This window comes from Oncorhynchus kisutch, linkage group LG14, assembly GCF_002021735.2.
Source record: "Oncorhynchus kisutch isolate 150728-3 linkage group LG14, Okis_V2, whole genome shotgun sequence".
NCBI lineage: Eukaryota > Metazoa > Chordata > Actinopteri > Salmoniformes > Salmonidae > Oncorhynchus > Oncorhynchus kisutch.
Window position 1 is genome coordinate 75438703 of NC_034187.2, and position 17877 is coordinate 75456579.

Consider the following 17877-nt stretch of genomic DNA (forward strand, 5'->3'; position numbering starts at 1 on the left):
ACAGAGTAGACTCCCTGGCCATCACACAGAGAACACTCCCTGGTATCACACAGAGTACACTCCCTGTCCATCATACAGAACACTCCCTGGCCATCATACAGAGAACACTCCCTGGCCATCATACAGAGAACACTCCCTGGTCATCATACAGAGAACACTCCCTGGCCATCACACAGAGAACACTCCCTGGTATCACACAGAGTAGACTCCCTGGCCATCATACAGAGAACACTCCCTGGCCATCATACAGAGAACACTCCCTGGCCATCATACAGAGAACACTCCCTGGCCATCATACAGAGTACACTCCCTGGCCAACCCTACAGAGTACACTCCCTGGTATCACACAGAGTAGACTCCCTGGCCATCATACAGAGAACACTCCCTGGCCATCATACAGAGTACACTCCCTGGTCTTCATACAGAGAACACTCCCTGGCCATCATACAGAGTACACTCCCTGGCCATCACACAGAGTACACTCCCTGGCCATCACACAGAGTACACTCCCTGGCCATCATACAGAGTACACTTTATTCAACTGTCTTCAGTTGGCTGTTATTTACTGAGGAGTTATGTAGTAGCAGAGGTTACAGCTCACGATAGATACATGCTTGAAATGTTATTGTCACACTTTTAATGTATTTCTGTCTCTCACTGTCTGTCTGTCTGTCTGTCTGTCTGTCTGTCTGTCTGTCTGTCTGTCTGTCCGTCCGTCCGTCCGTCCGTCCGTCCGTCCGTCCGTCCGTCCGTCCGTCCGTCCGTCCGTCCGTCCGTCCGTCCGTCCGTCCGTCCGTCCGTCCGTCCGTCCGTCCGTCCGCCCGCCCGTCCGTCCGTCCGTCCGTCCGTCCGTCCGTCCGTCCGTCCGTCCGTCCGTCCGTCCGTCCGTCCGTCCGTCCGTCTGTCTGTCTGTCTGTCTGTCTGTCTGTCTGTCTGTCTGTCTATCTGTCTGTCTGTCTGTCTGTCTGTCTGTCTGTCTGTCTGCCTGTCTGCCTGTCTGTCTGTCTCTCTCTCTCTCTTTTTTCTCTCTTTCTCAGGGTACGAAGGGAGAGGTCGGCATCTCTGGTGAGCAGGGAATCCCAGGACCCCCGGTAATGACCTTTATCTATGTTAAAAATGTTATGTATACATTATAGTACAGCAATATGGTCAGAGCACATATGTTGTTAGAATGTTGTGAGAATAAAATACAGATCGTTTTTACTCGTGCAACGTTGACAGAACGTCCTTTATTTCAACTCTCGCTTTCTCTCCGTCTCATAGGGTCCTATGGGATTGAGGGGTTACCCAGGAATGATGGGCCCCAAGGCAGAGGCGGGTAAGTTACAACACACCTTTCTACGTCCTTTATCACACTCTCTCCATCCACCACATCCCCTCCTCCCCTGGTTTCTTTCTATCTGCACTATAAACACTACCTGTTACCTTCTAAGGGGACATTTGGAAAAAATCCAAAATCTCTCTTTTCTCTCACTCAATCCCTCCCTGTCTCTCTTTCTTCTCTCTCATGTGCTCTCTCTCTCTCTCTCTCTCTCTCTCTCTCTCTCGTGCTTTCTCTAATGAGAAAGGGTTGTCTGGGACCACTGTTCCTCCATCTGTAGTTAATGATCCAGGAAGGCCATCCATCTTAGCATTAGCATTAGCTGTGTTAGTCAAGTTAGAGCCCAGGCTAGGTGCCAAGCAGAATGCCTGGCTGTTGGTGTGTAGCGCTAAGTGCAAATCATCCTTTTATCACAGTGGTTAGGATCTTTGCGCTCGTTAGCATGCCCCATAGACACTGAAGGAAATGATAATAAATCACAGAACAACAACTTCTGAAGATGTGTTACACTTGTTAAAGTACCACAATCTCCTTCTGAAAGATATACATAGACTACCTTCCGACATAGACTATCTTCAGAACACAGCTTACCTTCAGACACAGTCTAACTTCACACACAGTCTACCTTCAGACACAGTCTACCTTCACACACAGACTACCTTCAGAACACAGTCTACCTCCAGACACAGTCTACCTCCAGACATAGCCTACCTTCAGAACACAGTCTACCTTCAGACACAGTCTACCTTCAGACACAGTCTACCTTGAGACACAGTCTACCATCACACACAGTCTACCTTCAGACACAGTCTATATTCAGACACAGTCTACCTTCAGACACAGTCTACTTTCAGACACAGCCTACCTTCAGAACACAGTCTACCTTCAGACACAGTCTACCTTCAGACACAGTCTACCTTGAGACACAGTCTACCTTCAGACACAGTCTACCTTCAGACACAGTCTACCTTGAGACACAGTCTATCTTCGGACACAGTCAACCTTGAGACACAGTCTACCTTCAGACACAGTCTACCTTGAGACACAGTCTACCTTCACACACAGTCTACCTTCAGACACAGTCTACCTTCAGAACACAGTCTACCTTCAGACACAGTCTACCTTGAGACACAGTCTACCTTCAGACACAGTCTACCTTCACACACAGCTTACCAAACCCTGTGGAACTATGTAGGCTGTATTGTAACTTCAGAGATTCTTGTAAGAGTAGACACACACAAGTGACTAGCCATTTATTACCATTAATTGCCTTTCATCTACTTCCTGAAATGCTAATGAGCAGGAAGTGACTAATTCTCATTTCCTGTCTCTCGCAGGGCCCTCGTGGTTACAAGGGCATCAATGGACCAGTTGGTCAACCTGGACCCCCAGTAAGTATCCAGGAGACTGATATTTGACATTGTGAGTTGATGGGTCTAATTGATCAATCTGATCAGAAGTGTTTGTCTCTCCTCTGTAGGGTGAGGAGGGACCTCAGGGACCACCTGGAGAGGCTGGGGAGAAAGGAGATTTAGTGAGTATTCTACCTAACAGCTATCCATCTTCTCATCAGTGTCTAACTTAATCACACGGATTATGATGATTATGATAGAGGCGTTGTTGATGATGATGTTGATGAAGATAATGATGTTTCTTACAGGGTGGTCGAGGTATCAAGGGCCCACAAGGAGCTGTTGGCAAGAAGGGAGAGAACGTGAGTGAACAAACACACTTCTATAATCACAATATGTTCTGGTATCTGCTATTACTACAATATAACACAGTCTGCTGTTCACACTATGGTCTGGTATCTGCTATTACTACAATATAACACAGTCTGCTGTTCACACTATGGTCTGGTATCTTCTACTACTACAATATAACACAGTCTGCTGTTCACACTATGGTCTGGTATCTTCTATAACTACAATATAACACAGTCTGCTGTTCACACTATGGTCTGGTATCTTCTACTACTACAATATAACACAGTCTGCTGTTCACACTATGGTCTGGTATCTGCTATTACTACAATATAACACAGTCTGCTGTTCACACTATGTTCTGTTATCTTCTACTACTACAATAAAACACACATATCTACTGTGTAGTAATACCAGTGTTGGAGATATGGTTGGCCATACAGTATCATGTTAACTCATGTCTGGTGTTTCAGGGTCTGCCTGGTATCGATGGAAAGGATGGCACTCCTGGCATCCCTGGAATCAAGGTAAGGCCTGGCGTATATTTCATCTATGCACCTGTCCCTGTATCCTACCTGGATTATTGGTGATGATGGTGATGGTGATGATGATAGTGAGGATGATGATAATGCTGTTTATCATAGTGATGATAGTGATGATGATAATGGTATTGATGATAGTGATGATGATAATGATGAGGATGATGTTGATGATAATGATGATGGTGGTGACAATGATCGTGTTGATGATGATGATGATGATAGCGATGATGATGATGATAGTGGTGATAATGATTATGATGATGATGCTGTTGATGCTAGTGATGGTAATCCTGATGATGATTATGATTGTGATGATGGTGGTGTTGATGATATTTATGATAGTGATGATGATAGTGGTGATAGTGATTATGATGATAATGATAATGATGATAGTGGTGATGATGATTATGATGATGATGATGATGATGATGCTGTTGATGGTAGTGATGATGATACTGTTGCTGATAGTGATGGTAATCATGATGATGATGATGGTGGTGTTGATGATAGTTATGATGATAGTGATGATAATGATGAGTCTCTTCTTCTTCTTCTCTACAGGGTGCCCCAGGGCAGGCTGGGAGGCCTGGTGGTCCCGGTCACCAGGGAACAGCAGTTAGTAACACATTTAGTATCAACTGTATGTGTACCCGTGTGTGTGTGTGTGCGTGTGTGAGTGTGTGTACATTGTGGTGTGTTTGTGAGAGAAAGAGAGACCACCATCTAATATCCACTATAATTATCCCATCATTATTTATGATTATGTGAGAGAGAGAGAGAGAGAGAGAGAGAGAGAGATTAACCTCAGTTAGTCCATGTAAACAAGCTCTAAACCCTCATTGTCACCCAGAACACGCAAAGGGTCTTCTCACCACCATAAATCACCCCCCACCTGCACAAAAAACAGAAAGAACAACGTTTTGCTGTGAATTATGTGTGTGTGTGTGTGTGTGTGTCCAGTGTGTGTGTGTGTGTGTGTTTTCTGGGCAAGTGTCCAGCTTGACTCTTAGACTCAAGCCATTTTGGAATTTAAACCACCTTGAAATTGCTGCTTCTCTCCACCAGTGGGCAATTCCTTATAACAAGTGTATGTGTGTGTGTGTTTGTGTGGTGTCTGTGTGGTGTGTGTGTCTGTGTGGTATGTGTGTGTGCCTGTCTGTGTGGTGTGTGTGTGTCTGTGTGGTGTGTGTGTGTGTGAGAGAGATAGAAAGGTAATGAGAGTGGGATTTCAATGATACACACTATCAAAGTGTGACATTAACACAGCCACACTTTTAACACTGACACTTAGTTTATCACCTACTTAGCCACACACACACACACACACACACACACACACACACACACACACACACACACACACACACACACACACACACACACACACACACACACACACACACACACACACACACACACACACACACACACACACACACACACACACACACACACACACAGACACGCAGTGACTCTTACCTTTGTACCACATTGTCCATTGTCTCCAGGCAGACCAGGTGCTCCCTGTGAACGCAGATTAGTGAGATAACGAGGCAGTCACCTGTAAAGTAGAAACATAGAATAAGGGGTCAATAAGAAATTCTTTATTTGACCTTTGACCTACTCTTTGGCCTTGTCTCACTCATAGGGTTTGCCTGGCAGCCCCGGAACCAAGGGTGGACCTGGAGGCAAGGTAAGGCTGTGACCGTCTCCCCCCTGTTTTGTTGTCCTACTGCTTCAGCACAATAATACAGAACAATACAAACTAAAACACAAACTAAGACAAAGGAAGCTACTCCCTCAACTGATAACGGCAGGTAGCCTAGTGGTTAGAGGGGCGGCAGGTAGCCTAGTGGTTAGAGGGGCGGCAGGTAGCCTAGTGGTTACAGGGGCGGCAGGTAGCCTAGTGGTTAGAGGGGCGGCAGGTAGCCTAGTGGTTAGAGGGGCGGCAGGTAGCCTAGTGGTTAGAGGGGCGGCAGGTAGCCTAGTGGTTAGAGGGGCGGCAGGTAGCCTAGTGGTTAGAGGGGCGGCAGGTAGCCTAGTGGTTAGAGGGGCGGCAGGTAGCCTAGTGGTTAGAGGGGCGGCAGGTAGCCTAGTGGTTAGAGGGGCGGCAGGTAGCCTAGTGGTTAGAGGGGCGGCAGGTAGCCTAGTGGTTAGAGGGGCGGCAGGTAGCCTAGTGGTTAGAGGGGCGGCAGGTAGCCTAGTGGTTAGAGGGGCGGCAGGTAGCCTAGTGGTTAGAGGGGCGGCAGGTAGCCTAGTGGTTAGAGGGGCGGCAGGTAGCCTAGTGGTTAGAGGGGCGGCAGGTAGCCTAGTGGTTAGAGGGGCGGCAGGTAGCCTAGTGGTTAGAGGGGCGGCAGGTAGCCTAGTGGTTAGAGGGGCGGCAGGTAGCCTAGTGGTTAGAGGGGGGGCAGGTAGCCTAGTGGTTAGAGGGGCGGCAGGTAGCCTAGTGGTTAGAGCGTTGGACTTGTAACCGAAAGGTTGCAAGATTGAATCCCTGAGCTGACAAGGTAAACATCTGTTGCCCTGCCCCTGAACAAGGCAGTTAACCAACTGTTCCTAGGCTATCATTGAAAATAAGAGTCTGTTCCTAGTTGACTTGCCTAGTTAAATAAAGGTTAAAAAAAGACAACTTCATGTTCTGTTTCCTTTCAGGGAGAGCCTGGTCCCAGAGGTCATGTTGGAATGTCTGGTGCCCCAGGACCTCAGGTATGCCACCTGCCCATATGTAGTGTATGTTCGTTTTCCACACACCAGACTACAGATTGTTATTGTGACTGTTGTTAACCTCTCGCTCAACTCAAATCAATTCAAGGGGCTTTATTTGCATGGGAAACATATGTTATCATTGCCATAGCAACTGAAGTAGATAATAAACAAAAGTGAAATAAACCATAAAAATGAACGGTAAACTTTAGACTCACAGAAGTTCTAAAATAATAAAGACATTTCAAATGTCATATTATATATATATACAGTGTTGTAACGATGTGTAAATGGTTAAAGTACAAAAGAGAAAATAAATAAGAATCAATATTGGTTATATTGACAATGGTGTTTGTTCTTCACTGGTTGCCCTTTTCTTGTGGCAACAGGTCACAACTCTTGCTGCTGTGATGGCACACTGTGGTATTTCACCCAGTAGATATGGGAGTTAATCAAAATTCCGTTTGTTTTCAATTCAAATCAAATCAAAGTGTATTTGTCACGTGCGCCGAATACAACAGGTGTAGACCTTAGAGTGAAATGCTTACTTACAGGCTCTAACCAATAGTGCAAAAAGGTTTTAGGTGAACAATAGGTAAGTAAAGAAATAAAACAACAGTAAAAAGACAGGCTATATACAGTAGAGAGGCTATATACAGTAGCGAGGCTATAAAAGTAGAGAGGCAACATACAGACACCGGTTAGTCAGGCTGATTGATGTAGTATGTACATGTAGATATGGTTAAAGTGACTATGCATATATGATGAACAGAGAGTAGCAGTAGCGTAAAAGAGGGGTTGGTGGGTGGCGGGACACCATGCAGATAGCCCGGTTAGCCAATGTGCGGGAGCACTAGTTGGTCGGCCCAATTGAGGTAGTATGTACATTAATGTATAGTTAAAGTGTCTATGCATATATGATAAACAGAGAGTAGCAGCAGCGTAAAAAGAGGGGTTGGGGGGGCACACAACGCAAATAGTCTGGGTAGCCATTTGATTACCTGTTCAGGAGTCTTATGGCTTGGGGGTAAAAACTGTTGAGAAGCCTTTTTGTCCTAGACTTGGCACTCCAGTACTGCCTGCCAAGCGGTTGTAGAGAGAACAGTCTATGACTGGGGTGGCTGGGGTCTTTGACAATTTGTAGGGCCTTCCTCTGACACCACCTGGTGTAGAGGTCCTGGATGGCAGGCAACTTAGCACCAGTGATGTACTGGGCCGTACCCACTACACTCTGTAGTGCCTTGCGGTTGGAGGCCGAGCAATTGCCATACCAGGCAGTGATGCAACCAGTCAGGATGCTCTCGATGTTGCAGCTGTAGAATGTTTTGAGGATCACAGGACCCATGCCAAATCTTTTTAGTTTCCTGAGGGGGAATAGGCTCTTCACGACTGTCTTGGTGTGTTTGGACCGTTCTAGTTTGTTGTTGATGTGGACACCAAGTAACTTGAAGCTCTCCACCTGCTCCACTACAGCCCTGTGGATGAGAATGGGGACGTGCTCGGTCCTCCTTTTCCTGTAGTCCACAATCATCTCCTTTGTCTTGGTTACGTTGAGGGATAGGTTGTTACTCTGGCACCACCCGGCCAGGTCTCTGACCTCCTCCCCATAGGCAGTCTCGTCGTTGTCGGTGATCAGGCCAACCACTGTTGTGTCATCTGCAAACTTAATGATGGTGTTGGAGTCATGCCTGGCCATACAGTCGTTGGTGAACAGGGAGTACAAGAGGGGACTGAGTACGCACCCCTGGGGAGCTCCAGTGTTGAGGATCAGCGTGGCAGATGTGTTGCTTTGTGGATCTGTGTAATCTGAGGGAAATATGTGTCTCTAATATGGCCATTAATTTGTCAGGAGGTTAGGAAGTGCAGCTCAGTTTCCACCTCATTGTTTGGGCAGTGTGCACTTTCCTTAAATTTGGGTCAGTCACTGTGGTCAGGTATTCTGCCACTGTGTTCTCTGTTTAGGGCCAAATAGTATTCTAGTTTGCTCTGTTTTTTGGGGAGAATTCTTTCCAATGTGTCAAGTAATTCTCTTTTTGTTTCTCATGATTTGGTTGGGTCTAATTGTGCTGCTGTCCTGGGGCTCTGTGGGGTGTGTTTGTGTTTGTGAATAGAGCCCCAGGACCAGCTTGCTTAAGGGACTCTTCTCCAGGGTCATCTCTCTGTAGGTGATGGCTTTGTTATGGAAGGTTTTGGAATCGCTTCCTCTTAGGTAGTTGTAGAATTTAACATCTCTTTTCTGGATTTTGGTTATTTGGTGTTCTACGTTGTACACTGAGGATGTGTTTGCAGAATCCGCATGCAGTCTCAATTTGGTGTTTGTCCATTTTGTGAATTCTTGGTTGTTGAGTGGGCCCCAGACCTCACAACCATAAAGGGCAATGGGTTCTATAACTGATTCAAGTATTTTTAGCCAGATCCTAATTGGTATGTCGAATTTTATGTTCCTTTTGATGGCATAGAAGGCTTTGTGAAAGTTACCTGTGGTGCTGATGTTTAGGCCAAGGTATGTATAGTTTTTTTGTGTGCTCTAGGACAATGGTGTCTAGATGGAATTTGTATTTGTGGTCCTGGCAACTGGACCTTTTTTGTAACACCATTATTTTGGTCTTACTGAGATTTACTGTCAGGGCCCAGGTCTGACAGAATCTGTGCAGAATATCTAGGTGCTGCTGTATTCCCTCCTTGGTTGGTGACAGAAGCACCAGATCATCAGCAAACAGTGGACATTTGACTTCAGATTCTAGTAGGGTGAGGCCAGGTACTGCAGACTGTTCTAGTGCCCTCGCCAATTTGTTGAAGAGTGTGGGGCTAAACCTGCATCCCTGTCTCACCCCACAGCCCTGTGGAAAGAAATGTGTGTGTTTTTTGCCAATTTTAACTGCAGACTTCTTTGTGTACATAGATTTTATAATGTTTGTTTTTTCCCCAACACCACTTTCTATCAATTTGTATAGCAGACCCACATGCCAAATTGAGTCAAAGGATTTTTTGAAGTCAACAAAGCATGAGAAGACTTTGTTTTGTTTTGTTTGTTTGTCTGTCAATTAGCGTGTGCAGGGTGAATATGTGATCTGTCATACGATAATTTGGTAAAAAGCCAATTTGACATTTTCTCAGTACATTGTTTTCAATGAGGAAATGTACAAGTCTGCTGTTAATGATAATGCAGAGGATTTTCCCAAGGTTGCTGTTGATACTTATCCCACCGTAGTTATTGGGGTCCCTCTCTCCTTCTCTGTCAGGGTGAGCCTGGTCTTCCTGGTGAAGCTGGTATGGAGGGCGTTCCTGGACCTAAGGTATCTTCTATAACAAATCACCATAGCTATAACTAGTCATCATCACTATGACAAGTGCTATGGAGTTTTTGAATTCATCTCTCTACGTCTCTCTCTCTCTGTCTCTCTCTCTCTGTCTCTCTCTCTCTCTCTGTCTCTCTCTCTCTCTCTCTCTCTCTCTCTCTCTCTGTCTGTCTCTCCCTCTCTCTTTCTCTCTCTCTCTCTCTCTCTCTCTCTCTCTCTCTCTCTCTCTCTTTCTCTCTCTCTCTCTCTCTCTCTCTCTCTCTCTCTCTCTCTCTCTCTCTGTCTCTCTCTCTCTGTCTCTCTCTCTCTCTCTCTCTCTCTCTCTCTCTCTCTCTCTCTCTCTCTCTCTCTCTCTCTCTCTCTCTCTCTCTCTGTCTCTCTCTCGTTCTCTCTCCCTCAGGGTGACAGAGGCCAGAGGGGAGCTGTAGGGCCACAGGGTATTGTCGGCAAGGCTGTAAGTCACTTCTGCACATCTCAGCAGAAACATGTACTTTCGGCTAAATCTGTGGTTCTCTAACTTCGGTTCCTGACAGGAGATGACTTTTAAAAGAACAAGTAAACACACATCAGGACAATAATCTAAGTGTTGTTGTGTGTCTGCAGGGCAACAAGGGTATGAGAGGGCCTATGGGTGTCCCAGGGGCTCAAGGCATCTCAGGAACCAAGGGAGACAAGGTGTGTGTGTGTGTGTCTGTGTGAAAAATACCCTTAATCTTTGTGTGTGCCTGTGTGTAAAATCTATGTGTGTGCTCTTGCATCTGTGAGTTTACGGATGTGTCTGTATCAAGACATATTGTTTGTGTTTCCATGCGAGTGCATGCGTGTGTTTGTTTTAATGTTGAACGTCGAAGCCACAATGAGGATGCATTCCTGTCGAATTCATACACATGTGATCATGCAGTTATCCAAATGGCCTGATGGTGGCAGTGCTGACCCACAAATCCTCCAGCCTCATAAAGATGCTGCCGTTGTCCCACACAGAGCCTTGGCAATATAAATGATAGTACGAGAGTTGTCATCTCCCATGTCTTCAGATGAAACTACATCTTTCTTACTGTGTGCTGTGTCTCCTGCAGTCCTTAGCTGGATCAATATATTGGCCTTGCTCTTTATTATAATGTATTATGTATTTGACTGTATTTACTGTGTGACTCATTTTTCTTTACACAGGGATTCCAAGGAAAAGTTGGGTCGAAGGGAGACTTTGTGAGTAGCAGTAAGCCTGTGATTTAAACCAATGCCATAGCCGCATAATGAAGTGTCCAAAATAACTCATGTATGATGCAATTGGAATAGACTTTGTAATAGCAATTTGTAATAATAAAAATCTTTGTAATAACCGATGATCAATAGATTTTTTTTTCTCACTCTCTCTCTCTCTCTTTCAGGGTGATCCTGGTGTAGAAGGCTTGGCTGGGGAGAAAGGAGAGAAGGTGAGTGGCTTTATCAGGATGGGACGGGGGAGGCATCATAAAGGGGGATGCCACATTCTGGAAGAGAAAGGGTTGAGTCTAAGGGGAAAACTGTACTACACAGGTAGGATTTCAGACTGGATTGGACTGACCTGTCTGTCTGTGCCTGTCTGTCTGTCTGTCTGTCTGTCTGTCTGTCTGTCTGTCTGTCTGTCTGTCCATCTCTCCTCTGGCAGGGTTTTGGTGGTGAGCCTGGACCCAAAGGACAGGTAAGAACATCACTGGGGTTACTCCCAATCACACTTCATTCATAGTAGATGGAAGCTAGTCGAAGCTAGTCGAAGATAGTCAAAATGAATCGAAGCTAGTCAAAGCTAATATAAGCAACTTGAAACTAGCTGAATCTATTCAAAGCTAGTGGAAGCCTGTTGAAGATAGTCACATCCAGTCAATGCTAGTTGAAGCTAGTTAAAGCTAGTTGAAGCCAGTCGAAGCTAGTTGATGCTATTTGAAGATAGTTAATGCTAGTAGAAGATAGTTGAAGCTAGTCTAAGCTATTGGAAACTAGTAGAATGTAGTTGAACCTACTCTGTTGTCACTTTGGGTCTCATCTACCACTCTTTCCTCCACAGCAAGGAGTGAGGGGAGAGACAGGGTTCAATGGCCCCACAGGAGACTCAGGCAAACCAGGAGACCAGGGACCAGGAGGACTGCCTGGGCCTCGCGGTCTCAATGGGGAGAGAGGAGTTCCAGGCATGCCAGGCATTGTGGGGGCAGCAGTGAGTCCTAAAAAGCTTTGACATAACAACACAGATTAGTGAGATAGTGGTATGATTACCCTCAATAGAGAATGCTAGTGACTGACTGACTGATTGCTTGATGATTGATTGTTTTTTCTTTCCTCTCCTCTACATTCCGTTCCTCCATCTTACATCTACTATCCTATCATCCATCTTTCCCTCTCTCTCCCTCTCCTTGCTCCTCTACAGGGACGGGATGCATCAGACCAGCACATCATTGAGGTGGTTCTGAAGATGCTGCAAGGTAAGAGGTCACAACATTATAAATCTACTGAGTCTACTGTATCCAGGTAAAACATTGACTGTAGGTTATATACATCCTCTATCCTCCTCATCCAGAGCGTCTGGCGGCTGTAGCGGTGAGCGCTAAGCGTGCCGTACTGGGTGGAGCCGGTGTCATGGGTCCCCCTGGTCCTCCTGGACCCCCAGGAGCTCCCGGGGCTCAGGGCCCACACGGCCTCACCGGCGCCCGCGGCATCCCTGGCATGTTTGGAGCCTCCGGACAGATCGGCAACACCGGACTGAAAGGTAGAAACTGAAATTGGTGACTTTCCAGATAAAAAGAGACACTGATCACTCAAAGAGTAATATAACAGATTAATACCACTGGCCCCTCTCCATGCCTCCATATTTCTCTCTTTCAGGAAAGAGAGGAGCGAAGGGAGACAGAGGAGATCCTGGTAAACCACATGCTGGCCAGCCAGGACCCCCGGGAATAACAGGTGAGACCCCAGGAGCACCACACACATACACACACACACATACACATACACACACTCAGCAGTGACCGTCCTGTACACACCTATCCAGTTGCTGTAAAGGTGTGGAGGTGGAGGTGCATGCGCGTACCGATAAGACGCATGGGGTGTGAGTAGCTCTATTTCGTACCGACAAAACTGTAGTTATACAGTATGTAGAGACTGTGGTTATACAGTATGTAGAGACTGTGGTTATACAGTATGTAGAGGCTGTGGTTATACAGTATGTAGAAGCTGTGGTTATACAGTATGTAGAAACCAGACAACAAAGCTTAAATTAAGCCTCTTAAAATTGCTTAATCAATATATCCCCAGCAACTGTAAGAGAGTGATCAGTCAGTTATGTACAACAGCGAACCAATCAGTTGGTAAAGCTGCTTGGCTGCACAAATCCAACAAGCCATGGCTTCCCCCAGAGGAAAAGCTCAGTAGCAACTTGGAGACGCAAACAAGAGTAATTAACACCTACATGATTTCCAGGAAAACAAAGCTAAAATACTCTCAATGCTCACCAAAACAAACAAACTGCTACAATCTGTTTTTAAAAATGTAGATTCGCTCGAAAAGAAAGTAGTGGCTATTGTGTCAGACATGCATGTACAAGGTTTGCACATGACCGAACAAGACAACAAAATGTGCCATTTGAAAACTAGAAGTTGAATTGGACCAGCAAGAAAACAGAATGAGATGAAACAACATGAGAATATTGAATACATGAACAGGTGTGGAAGAAAATGCAAAGGATGGAATGAATCAGTGCCAACAAAGCCCTAAACAAGCTGCAAGAAACCTTTCCAGTTGAAGGAGGAGACCCCCCTGCACTGAGGACAAAGCAGGAAAAATATATAATCACAGTGATGCCGAAGACCAGCTTATCGTAAATTGAAACAATATTCTTTCCCTCTCCCCCCAATGCAATCTATACTCTACTTTCCCCAAGTAGCTGTTCTTCTCTGTGAAGTAACAATAGAAGTAACCAATGCCAACGGGCTAAATGGACACTGACAGACAGTACAAAGGGGGAAATATAGCAAGTACTGTATGTCAATCACTGTTCTATGGATGTGTGGGTGTGGAAAAAATACCCAATTGTCATACTTGAGTAAAAGTAAAGATACCTTAACAGAAAAGGTCTCAGGTGAAAGTCACCCAGTAAAATACTACTTGAGTAAAAGCCTAAAAGTATTTGGTTTTAAATATACTTAAGTATCACAAGTAAATGTAATTGCTAAAATATACATAAAAGTAAAAGTATAAATAATTTCAAATTCCTTATATTAAGCAAACCAGATTTGTGTTTTATTAACTTACGGAGAGCCAGGGGCACATTCCAACGCTCAGACATCATTTTAAAACAAGTCATTTGTGTTTAGTAAGTCCGCCAGATCAGAGTGAGTAAAATTAATAAGAGTTCTGGCCAAATTAGGAGAGGATGTCAAGTCATTATTATTCCTTGATGGCCATTATGGTTAAGACACAATGGTGGTTACTTGTGGGAGATTGACTCTGTCCGATGGATCAGGACGGGGGAGGTGGGAGGGCATCAGACACTTCCCTGAAGTATGTGTGGTGCCTCCACTCATCTCACTTCAGTCTCTCGGGGGACCCACTCTCCCCAAGTAGAGCCCCACCAGCCAGTATACTAATTTAATTCCCAAGGTATTACAAACTGACCACAGTATTTACAGTGGGGCAAAAAAGTATTTAGTCAGCCACCAATTGTGAAAGTTCTTCCACTTAAAAAGATGAGAGGCCTGTAATTTTCATCATAGGTACACTTCAACTATGACAGACAAAATGAGAAGAAAAAAATTCCAGAAAATCAAATTTTTTATGAATTTATTTGCAAATTGTGGTGGAAAATAAGTATTTGGTCACCTACAAACAAGCAAGATTTCTGGCTCTCACAGACCTTTTATTTTATTTATTTTTTTATTTCACCTTTATTTAACCAGGTAGGCTAGTTGAGAACAAGTTCTCATTTGCAACTGCGACCTGGCCAAGATAAAGCATAGCAGTGTGAGCATACAACAAAGAGTTACACATGGAGTAAACAATTAACAAGTCAATAACACAGTAGAAAACAAAGGGGGGGTCTATATACAATGTGTGCAAAAGGCATGAGGAGGTAGGCAAATAATTACAATTTTGCAGATTAACACTGGAGTGATAAAAGATCAGATGGTCATGTACAGGTAGAGATATTGGTGTGCAGAAGAGCAGAAAAGTAAATAAATAAAAACAGTATGGGGATGAGGTAGGTGAAAAGGGTGGGCTATTTACCAATAGACTATGTACAGCTGCAGCGATCGGTTAGCTGCTCAGATAGCTGATGTTTGAAGTTGGTGAGGGAGATAAAAGTCTCCAACTTCAGCGATTTTTGCAATTCGTTCCAGTCACAGGCAGCAGAGTACTGTAACTTCTTTAAGAGGCTTCTCTGTCCTCCACTCGTTACCTGTATTAATGGCACCTGTTTGAACTTGTTATCAGTATAAAAGACTGTCCACAATTTCAAACAGTCACACTCTAAACTCCACTATGGCCAAGACCAAAGAGCTGTCAAAGGACACCAGAAGCAAAATTGTAGACCTGCACGAGGCTGGGAAGACTGAATCTGCAATAGGTAAGCAGCTTGGTTTGAAGAAATCAACTGTGGGAGCAATTATTAGGAAATGGAAGACATACAAGACCACTGATAATCTCCCTCGATCTGGGGCTCCACACAAGATCTCACCCCGTGGGGTCAAAATGATCACAAGAACGGTGAGCAAAAATCCCAGAACCACAAGGGGGGACCTAGTGAATGACCTGCAGAGAGCTGGGACCAAAGTAACAAAGCCTACCATCAGTAACACACTACGCCGCCAGGGACTCAAATCCTGCAGTGCCAGACGTGTCCCCCTGCTTAAGCCAGTACATGTCCAGGCCCGTCTGAAGTTTGCTAGAGAGCATTTGGATGATCCAGAAGAAGATTGGGAGAATGTCATATGGTCAGATGAAACCAAAATATAACTTTTTGGTAAAAACTCAACTCGTCGTGTTTGGAAGACAAAGAATGCTGAGTTGCATCCAAAGAACACCATACCTACTGTGAAGCATGGGGGTGGAAACATCATGCGTTGGGGCTGTTTTTCTGCAAAGGGACCAGGATGACTGATCCATGTAAAGGAAAGAATGAATGGGGCCATGTATCGTGAGATTTTGAGTGAAAACCTCCTTCCATCAGCAAGGGCATTGAAGATGAAACGTGGCTGGGTCTTTCAGCATGACAATGATCCCAAACACACCGCCCGGGCAACGAAGGAGTGGCTTCGTAAGAAGCATTTCAAGGTCCTGGAGTGGCCTAGCCAGTCTCCAGATCTCAACCCCATAGAAAATCTTTGGATGGAGTTGAAAGTCCGTGTTGCCCAGCAACAGCCCCAAAACATCACTGCTCTAGAGGAGATCTGCATGGAGGAATGGGCCAAAATACCAGCAACAGTGTGTGAAAAACTTGTGAAGACTTACAGAAAACGTTTGACCTCTGTCATTGCCAACAAAGGGTATATAACAAAGTATTGAGATAAACTTTTGTTATTGACCAAATACTTATTTTCCACCATCATTTGCAAATAAATTCATTAAAAATCCTACAATGTGATTTTCTGGAATTTTTTTTCTCATTTTGTCTGTCATAGTTGAAGTGTACCAATGATGAAAATTACAGGTCTCTCTCATCTTTTTAAATGGGAGAACTTGCACAATTGGTGGTTGACTAAATACTTTTTTGCCCCACTGTATGTGGCAGTCTTTCTTCAATGTATTTATGACATAATCCACAGATTTGTGGTATATTAGGGGTAGAGTAGGAGCTAAAAGCCCTAAAATGGCACAGTGCCTCAAAGTACAAATAAGTACTTGCTTTATGTTTCATGTGTATTCTCTGTTAAATGTTTGCTCAGTCTAAATGTTCCTACATGTTCTCACGTTTCATATATGTAATCTATACAATAACTATGTATTCATACTATGACTTCTCCATATCCATCGGATGTCAAACGCCCTCATATGACGTGTCTGCTAAAAGGTTGTATCTGCTTTTTCAATGACGCACCTGAACAGACGAGGTTAACTTTGATTCTATACAAGGCTAACAAAATCCTAATGATTGCATGGAATGTGTAAAAAAAGCGCAAGGTTCTTAAACATCTAAAGAGATTGTCAGGCGATGTGGTTTTCCTGCAAGCTCTACACTTCAAAAAAGGAGAAATGTAGTATTTAAAGAGAAGCTGGGTTAGAAAGGTCTATGCTGCCACCTACTGTAGTAACAGCAGAAGTCTAGGCATCCTGGTAAACAAGAATACACACTTTAATCCCAGCACACGGACCAAGAGGTACATTTTCTAATGTTGAATGGTTCCTTACATGGGGAAAAATACACATGACTTTCATTGTATATCCCCCAGTGGCAAACCTAGTGTTTTTAGATAGAATTGAAGCTACTGTGCATTCGGAAAGTATTCAGACCCGTTGACTTTTTCCACATTTAGTTTCATTACAGCCTTATTCTAAAATTGATTAAATTACTTTTTTCTTCATCAATCTACACACAATGCCCTATAATGACAACGCCAAAAAATGTCTGCCACATTGAAGGTCCCCAAGAACACAGTTGCCTCCATCATTCTTAAATGGAAGAAGTTTGGAACCACCAAGACTCTTCCTAGAGCTGGCCGCCCAGCCAAACTGGGCAATCGGGGGAGAAGGGCATTGGTCACGGAGGTGACCAGGAACCCGATTGTCACTCTGACAGAGCTCTAGAGTTCCTCTGTGGAGATGTGAGAACCTTCCAGAAGGACAACCATCCCTGCAGCACTCCACCAATCAGGCCTTTATGGTAGAGTGGCCAGATGGAAGCCAGTCCTCAGTAAAAGGCACATGACAGCCCACTTGGAGTTTGCAAATAGGCACCGAAAGGACTTTAAGACCATGAGAAACAAGATTCTCTGATCTGATGAAACCAATATTGAATGCCAAGTGTCACGTCTGAAGGAAACCTGGCACCATCCCTACAGTGAAGCATGGTGGTGGCAGCATCATGCTGTGGGGATCTTTTTCAGCGGGAGGGACTTGGAGACGAATCAGGTATGAGGGAAAGATGAATGGAGCAAAGTACAGATAGATCCTTGATGAAAACCTGCTCCAACGCGTTCAGGGGCTCAGACTGAGTGTGAAGGTTCACCTTCCAACAGGACAACAACCGTAAGCACACAGCCAAGACAGCACAGGAGTGGCTTCGGGACAAGTCTCTGAATGACCTTGAGTGGCCCAGCCAGAGCTTGGACTTGAACCCAATTGAA

At 44.7% G+C, this 17877-nt stretch overlaps 1 protein-coding gene across 1 annotated transcript in view; it reads left to right on the forward strand.

Annotated features, from left to right (window-relative positions):
• Positions 1 to 17877, forward strand: part of LOC109904381 (collagen alpha-2(IX) chain-like) — a 37189-nt gene that overhangs the window by 13527 nt on the left and 5785 nt on the right. Inside the window, exons 13-31 of the mRNA XM_031788980.1 lie at positions 1038 to 1091; positions 1264 to 1318; positions 2660 to 2712; positions 2802 to 2855; positions 2982 to 3035; positions 3498 to 3551; positions 4128 to 4181; positions 5215 to 5259; positions 6219 to 6272; positions 9512 to 9565; positions 9969 to 10022; positions 10172 to 10243; positions 10739 to 10774; positions 10957 to 11001; positions 11217 to 11249; positions 11613 to 11759; positions 11970 to 12024; positions 12120 to 12308; positions 12425 to 12502. Coding sequence (XP_031644840.1) covers positions 1038 to 1091; positions 1264 to 1318; positions 2660 to 2712; positions 2802 to 2855; positions 2982 to 3035; positions 3498 to 3551; positions 4128 to 4181; positions 5215 to 5259; positions 6219 to 6272; positions 9512 to 9565; positions 9969 to 10022; positions 10172 to 10243; positions 10739 to 10774; positions 10957 to 11001; positions 11217 to 11249; positions 11613 to 11759; positions 11970 to 12024; positions 12120 to 12308; positions 12425 to 12502 — 1240 coding nt within the window. The remainder of the gene's footprint in view (positions 1 to 1037; positions 1092 to 1263; positions 1319 to 2659; positions 2713 to 2801; positions 2856 to 2981; positions 3036 to 3497; positions 3552 to 4127; positions 4182 to 5214; positions 5260 to 6218; positions 6273 to 9511; positions 9566 to 9968; positions 10023 to 10171; positions 10244 to 10738; positions 10775 to 10956; positions 11002 to 11216; positions 11250 to 11612; positions 11760 to 11969; positions 12025 to 12119; positions 12309 to 12424; positions 12503 to 17877) is intronic.